Source organism: Halichoerus grypus, chromosome 8 (genome assembly GCF_964656455.1).
Source record: "Halichoerus grypus chromosome 8, mHalGry1.hap1.1, whole genome shotgun sequence".
Lineage (NCBI taxonomy): Eukaryota > Metazoa > Chordata > Mammalia > Carnivora > Phocidae > Halichoerus > Halichoerus grypus.
Genome location: NC_135719.1, coordinates 139,546,653 through 139,554,319, shown reverse-complemented (window position 1 = coordinate 139,554,319; position 7,667 = coordinate 139,546,653). Strand labels below are relative to the sequence as shown.

Below are 7,667 nucleotides of genomic sequence, written 5' to 3'. Positions count from 1 at the left end.
CTCTCAAATAAATAAAATCTTAAAAAAAATAAAGAGGTCTGTGAGGCGTGATTGCCACATTTGGCGTCACCTGAATAATACGCAGAGCTAGAGCTATTTGAACACCTAGCAAGCAGCAGAAAGGGGGCTGAGGGAAATGTACAAAACTGAAAAAGCATGTGTATGCTGACATTCCCCATGGATAATTCCAATATCCAATCTCCTCTTTCTCTTTATTGCTATAACTACTTCCTTTGGCCAGTCTTCAGGAATGCTTGCTTTTACTTCTGGGTGCATGGAATGTCCTGCATGAGGGCTTGGGAGATAGGCGGGAGACTCTCGGTAGCAGGCAGACTGAAAGAAGTCTCTGGGTTCTTCATTGCCCTGCAAACTAATATGAATGCTGATGCTAATGCTGCTATATTCTGCTAGCGCCTGGGGGTGTTCTTCACAGGGCTCTGAGCCATTCCATTTCAGAGTATCAGCAGTTTCTGGAGTCACCTTTTGTAACTGAGTTGGAGATTTTCAGGTACAACAAATCTTACGGTGATGACCAAAGAAATAAAACAGCAGAATCAAATCCAGGGGATATGAAAGAGAAGAAAGTCAGCAGGCCTTGGTGAGGGACTAAGTACAAAGGTGGGGGGGAAAAAGTGAAAATGACTCAAATTTTTATCTGAAGTATTAGAAAATGGCTCTGGACTAACTTGTTTTGCAGACACCTCATTTCAAATCTTCATTAACCACCCATGCATCTCAACCAAATAAAGCACTCTTTGACACCAGTCTCGAAAAAGGGTGAGAGAGGAGACTTGTCAGCTGTGGTAGAGAACAAGGAAAAGCTATATTGGCATCAGTCACCTCTCCCCTCTCCCCAACCTGATTTTCCTCCCCTAGATCGAAAGCAGTCTCGGGAGCTGGGTCTTCTTTTTCAAGACAGATTTGCACGGTGAGTGACAGGACATTAATGGCTCTTTATAGACCATGATTTAGTTCATTCTAGACCTCTTTTTTCAAGTGCTTGGCTTGTTCTTACCTGGGAAGTTGGCTTGGCTATGAAAGAATCCACTCAAGGAGAACATTGTACATCATAGCACCTGCCTCCTGGGTAGACACCAGTTTTATTTTAAGATTATTTATTTGAGAGAGAGAGAGCAGAGCAAGTGAGAGAGAACACGAGTGCGGGTGTGGAGAGGGAGAGGGAGAACCAAACTCCCCGCTGAGCAGGGAGTCCAAGGCGGAGCCTCATCCCAGGGCCCTGAGATCATGACCTGAGCCCAAGGCAGATGCTTAACTGACTGAGCCACCCAGGCGCCCCTAGACACGTTTTATAGCGTTCCACTCCACAGGTCCCCTCCTACCAACACCTGCCATCATGGCAAGGGCTGATTTTCAGGAGAGGGGTTTTCTCTAAGCGGCTCAAGTTCTTTCTCTTACTTAGAGTGGGGAAAAATGCAAATAGCAGAAATAAAAACATTTTGGTTGGCTAGATTGTACTTACTTAGACAACAGCACCACCAGCTATAACGTAGAGAGTTTTAGAAGGAAGGTAAGAGTGATGGCAGTGTATCCAGTTGATTTTTTCCACAAATTATTTTGTTTGGTTTAGGGATCAAGTAATAATGTAAATAAATTTAATGATGTCTCCCTGCATCAAAAGTGGACAAAATTGCCGTCATGCCCTGATGCTTGAAATTACTGCGTTTTACTTTTTAGAGACAACTGTTTTATTTTTATAATTTTCCCCTTTTGTTTGCAAAAGATGAAAGTCTCCAACTGTTCTTTGTAAGCACCTCTTTGTATTTGGCAGTGAGGAAGGAAGGCCCCAACTTCTGATTTTAAAACAGAAAATCCCACATCCTGGGAAACCCCTCAGTACTGGTCATGCTGTCAGGGCCTCTTCCTGATAGATGGGTTTAATTCAAACTGCATTTGCAGGTTTCAGATGAGATTCCTGGTGATGTAAAGCACCTGAATTTGCCATAATGGTGGCCACTAAACACATGTGGCTACTGAGCACTTGAAATGTGGCTAGTGTGAATGAGGAACTGAATATTAAACTTTAAATTTTACATTTAAAAATTAATGTTTTTGGGAAAAAACTGAAAATAACTTGAATATGTGAATCTACTTTTTCAATTGTAAATTTAATAAACTAAATACAGATTAGGAATTTCCAATGAAAATTTAGCTTCCAAGTAGAAATTTACACCAGAGGTAAAACACACATCGCATCTTGAACTTAGTACAAAAAAAGGAATGTAAAATATCATTAACTTTATACTAATGATTAATATTTTGAAGATACTGCATTCAATAAAATACCTCATTAAAATACGTTTCAGCAGTTTCTTTGTACTTTTTCAAAAAGTGGCTACTGTAAAATTTTAAATTACATGTGGCTCCTTTTATTTCTAGTGGGCAGCAATGACCTCGACAGCCTGGCAAATATTAAAAGCCCCTAAAACGGCGGCTCTTACTTGCGTGAGAATGAGAATTTGGAATGAGACTGACTCCTTTGTGAAGATTAGCAGTGCTTAACATCTCACGTTGAGAATTACTCATCCCGATTATACAATAGCATAGCCGTATCTGGTTTCGTGAGCCCTTCAAGTTCTTTTTTTGCAACATGGAGGACTAGAAAAGAACAGTTCTGATAGAGAATAAAGGAATGGCGGCAGCAGCTGGACTGTAAGGTGAGGCTTCAGACTTGTCACTTCGGGCTCGGTGCCAGCCGTCCCGTTTCCAGACTCGCCACACCAGTGCGTGCCCCATGGCGGCTCCCAAGACGTGCGGAGGCCCTCGCCACGCAAACCTGCGGCCTTTCCCGGAAGCTTTTCAATTTCTCCCCGAAGGAGAAACGCCTGAAGTCCGCGAGGCTCCGGCGCCTCCCCAACCGTGCACTCCCGGCGCCCAGGAGAGGACACTCGTGGACAGGGAGGCGGAAGCGGAGGCGCCGCAAGAGAGCCCCAGGGCGACGTAGCCCGGCGCCTGTAGGGCAGGCAGGGGCTGCGGCTGCCGGACAGCGAGGAACCGGGGAGACCGCCGCCCTCGGAGCCGGAGACGCCAGGCGCGCGGCGGGTAGGCGCGCCGAGGCCGGAGGCGGGCTCCACGCCCCTTTCGAATCCCCGAGCGGGGCTGATGACGAACACAGGGCGCGACGGCGCACACGCCGCCCCGCGCTCGCACGACGGTGCGTGCAGGGAGCGCGAGGGAGCCCCGGGCCGTCACCGGCGCGACCAGCGTTCCGCCTCCTCCGCTCCCTGCGCTCCCGCCACCTCGGCTGCTCGGCGCCCGCCTCCCGCCTCCGTCCGAAGCCTCCGCCGCAGCGAGGCTCCCGGCCTCGCTCCTGTCTCTTTAAATGGTGGGGCCAACGGGCTGCCCCTGCAGCTGCTGCCTGGGTGGCCCCGCGCGCCGCTATTGAGGGGCGAACCAAGATGGCGGCGGCTTTGGCTGTGTGAGGAAGACGGAAGAGGCGGCGGCAGCGGCCAAGGCAAAGGGACTTCCAGGAGGCAGGAGCGCTCGTGCGTCTGGGGGCTCTCGCAGTCTCCTGCGCAGTGGTAGCAGTTGCAGCAGGAGCAGGCGCCCCTCGGCTTGAGACCTTTGAAGCAGAGGAGCGGAGCGGAGCCACTGGCTGCGGTGGCAGGGCCAGGTATAAGGAAGGAAAACATGGCGGCGGCGGCCTGAGGAGGCGGCGGCGGCGCGGGAAGCGGCTTCGCGGAGATCATGGCGGAGGCGGGAGCAGGGCAGTGACCGGCGCTCCGAGTTCCTACCGCATCAGGCCGGGAGGCTGTGAAGCGCTGCGCGCCCCTCTCGGGGCGGCCGGGCTCGCCGGGCTTGGACAATAGCGCCGAGGAGTCGGAGGCGAGGAAAGACCGGGGCCCAGAGGTCGGGCCCGGGAGCGGGCCATGCGGGCGGTACCGCGATCCCGCGGCGGCCAGCGGCGGCAGTGAGGCCCGTGAGTCCTCCGCTTGCGGGCGTCCTCCCGCCTTGGCTCCCGCGTGTCCCGGCCCCCCTTCCTGGGCGACTCCAGCGGGGCCTCTGCCCCGGCCCCCGGGCGGCACGATGACCGACACCCGGCGGCGGGTGAAGGTTTACACGCTCAACGAGGACCGGCAGTGGGACGACCGGGGCACCGGGCATGTGTCGTCCGGCTACGTGGAGCGGCTGAAGGGCATGTCCCTGCTTGTCAGGGCCGAGAGCGATGGTAAGTGAAGCCCCTTGCGGCGGGACCTTGCCTTCCCCCACGGCTCCGGGCCACATACCTGGTTGTTGGGGGGCCACTGTTCTTCTAAGAGAACGGAGGGGGCGCCTGGGGCTGGGGGAGGCTGCCGCCCTGGGGGAGGGCGGGCCACCAGCACCCCAGTCCTCTCGGAGTTAGCTGCATAGAGAGCGCTCGAAATGTCTTTTTCTTCCCAGCGCCTGGTTGCACTTGCGGGGACGAGGGGAGCCCAGCACGTTTGAGCTGTGCTGCCCGGGCGTGTGGAGGGGTCGGGGGCCTAGGATCGGGAGCCCGGACCGTGCTGTTCTTTTGCACTAGAGTGACCTTGAGAAAGGCACTGATTAATCCGATCTTGTGCCTTAGTTCACTCATCTGTAAAGCAGGCGTGAAACTTTCTCGGAGCGAAGAAAGTTCTTAGGTGTTTCACTCTTTGGAGAACGTTTTGCTGTGGCCTCCCCGCCCCCCCCCCCCAAAAAAAACTATTTTTCTGCTACAGTTTTTTGATCCTGTTGCAGGTTGGCAACACCGGTTCATGGATCTGGCAACTCTGCATTCGGCAGAGAAAATGCTTCTTTACCTTGAGAAGATAGATTTGTGTTTCCCAGTGTTGTCTTTTTCACTTATAATAATGCAGAATTTTGTGTACAGTTTGTGTACACGTCTTGCAAGTGTGGAACTATTTTATGCGAGCTTTTTTGATTACTTAAATGTATAATCACAATTTGGTTCCGTTAACAGGTGAGGAGAAGTTGGCAGATAACTTTAAACCTTTCGTATTTGCCGTAGTGCCTGTGCTTCACATATTTTGAAATAGCCCTTAGGTTCAAAGACCCAGTCGTTTGAAAATAAGTGTTTCACATTTTTCAAAACTTTCTTTAGGGTTTGCCACTTCCCTCTGTGACATACCTTGAATTTCACTTAAAATGTTCACATCACGTGAAAGTATTTCCAAATTGTTTCTTCTGAATTGGAAAACCTGTCTTGTTACATTAGTCTATAATTTCACTCTAGCTGTTTCAGTTTGTTAACGATTGTAGTTCTGTATCTGAGTTATTACAAACTCGTCTCAAGGAATTTTAATTGGATTTTCAACCCAGAACTCCCAATTTCATGAAAAACAAAACAAGACTCACCCTTCTGTAATTAGAGTCTAGGGACATTGATTTTCAATTTGAATTGAAAAATTGTAATTTAGAGTTATATTGCCCACAGGTTATCTTTATAAGACTACCCCGAATAACTTAATTGGAGAGAAATTAACTTCTTTTCAGAGGCCTTTAAAGGATTTTGAATACATTGAGTATATTTTTCTGAGGCCTATTTATTTGCCTCTTAAAAATACAAGTTTGAATGTGTTGGTGTGCTTTTGTATGTGTGTATCACGTAGTCACCAACTACTCTCACATCTTCTTCTTTGCACGTTTGGAAAACTTTTTACATATGGAGTTGAAAAGTATGGGCTTTGTATGTTCAGTTAACTTCCAGATGAAAGTTTGTGTAGATTTGTGATCAATTCTTTGAAATCTCATAACAACACAAATAACCACATCACATACTTAATTGGACACATTATACAGAGTCCTTTGTTTAAAGTTTTTAAGCGTTAAGTTTTAATGTCATACTATCCTAGTGAGTCCCACTCTACTAACCTACTAATGTAGGAATCTGGTTTTTTTTCCCATTTTAATTTTTACCACTTTGGAAATAGCCCCTAAACTCCCATCCTCCCTTGGGGAGGGTTTGGGACTTTGCAGTGAAACAGGTTGAATGGCAAAAACAAAAAGGCCTTAATTTTTTATCTATTAATTTTATTTATTTGTACTTATTGATAAAGAGAGCTGAAATAAATGTAACTGATGTGCCCTTGTTAATTTAATATGTAAGGAAAACTAAATCCAAAGAGTGGGCTTAGAGGATTGCAGCATACTTAGGAAATACTGTCATTAATAATCTCTAGTGATGATTGTTTTTTCCTAACAGGAAAACTCCAAATAAGAATGATAATCAAAACTTATTGAGTGCTGTGTGCTAGAGACTCTTTACTTGTATCTGCTAATATAAGTACTATTATTAGTCGTATTTTGCAGATGCGGAAACTGAGGCTCAGCCTATGGCTTGAGACTGTTATTTTTTTTATTTAAAAAATTTTTTTTTTTTTTAAGATTTTATTCATTTATTTGACAGAGAGAGACACAGCGAGAGAGAGAGCACAAGCAAGGGGAGTGGGAGAGGGAGAAGCAGGCTTCCTGCTGAGCAGGGAGCCCGATGTGGGGCTCGATCCCAAGACTCTGGGATCATGACCTGAGCCGAAGGCAGACGCTTAACGACTGAGCCACCCAGGCGCCCCGAGACTGTTATTAATAATCATTAACTGTTTATAGTGTGTTTTAAAATCCCTTGCTGCTGTCTACTTGCGTTTGCTGCTTTATACTTAAAGGCTCAAAGTTTGTTTCAAAGAACATGAAAAGAATTTTTAGCCTAAAGATATTTAAAATTACAGTTTATGTCCAAGCCATGTGGGAGTTTTTGTACAGACTGCTAGTTTGGGTCATCCATTATTGTATGCTTCTCCCATTCTCCATTATGGGATAATTGAGAATTTTCTTTTTATTGTGGTGAGCAAAGTGGAAAGTATTTCTGATTTTCCATAAAATGAATCCTTTATCTTGTTAGAGGTGTTTATACCCTAAACTGAAAATCAGGAAGGTAATTTCTGAATGGAAGTACTTGTGGCCTCCCTGTTAACAGGGCACATCTTTCTGAGTAAGTCTGCCTTTCCCCTCTGAACTGGATGGTTTGGCAGATCTGTAGCCCACCTTTCCTTGGAGGAGAGAGATGTCCTGCCAAGCTACTGAGCCCATTCTGTAGGTTGCATCCTTATTCAGTAGGTTCCTACTGGCAAAGTGTATTGTAGGAACATAGCCCTTTCTTTAATGAAGATAGATTACCTTATTTCTCGGGTTTTTGTCATAGCTACCTGCAAAGTTCCATCTTCCAAAAAAAAATTACTTGGTATTGTATTTATTATGGTCTTTCAGTTTATGCTGTACCTGTTAGGTTGCATGAAGGGTAATGTCGTCCCTTACTTGCCTTGTTACTTTTATGTTCAAATCATTCTGCTATTGCATTATGGTTTTTACCACCTCCACCTTCCAGTTTTAGAATTGATAAACACTTTGGAATTTCTCCACACACTGAAGGATGTCTTTTTAACATAAAATCAAATCCATGCTCCTTATTCTGGATTACTTGCCAAGCATCAGGAATAGTGTTCTTATATTTGGTTTTTACCTTAAGATTTATAAAGTAATTTTTACATTTCAGAATAGTTCATCTGTTATCTGAGTTGCCTCTTTCAAAGCTTAAAAGGTTGAATTTTCAGTGTTATTTGAGGCATGAAGAAAATGAGACATGGGGAAGTGTTTTGTTCAAGTTAGTCCTGCTAGCTGATGGTACAAACTGGAAT

General features: G+C 46.4%; 1 protein-coding gene across 2 annotated transcripts in view; it reads left to right on the top strand.

The window, feature by feature from the left end:
- The first annotated feature begins 3,387 nt into the window (after nucleotides 1-3,387).
- The window catches only part of PPP4R3A (protein phosphatase 4 regulatory subunit 3A), a 37,283-nt gene continuing 33,003 nt past the window's right edge, over nucleotides 3,388-7,667 (top strand). For both annotated transcript variants that reach the window (XM_078054112.1, XM_036097515.2), the window contains exon 1: nucleotides 3,388-4,186. In XM_078054112.1, the coding sequence (XP_077910238.1) occupies nucleotides 4,045-4,186 (142 nt within the window). In that variant the 5' untranslated portion in view covers nucleotides 3,388-4,044. The remainder of the gene's footprint in view (nucleotides 4,187-7,667) is intronic.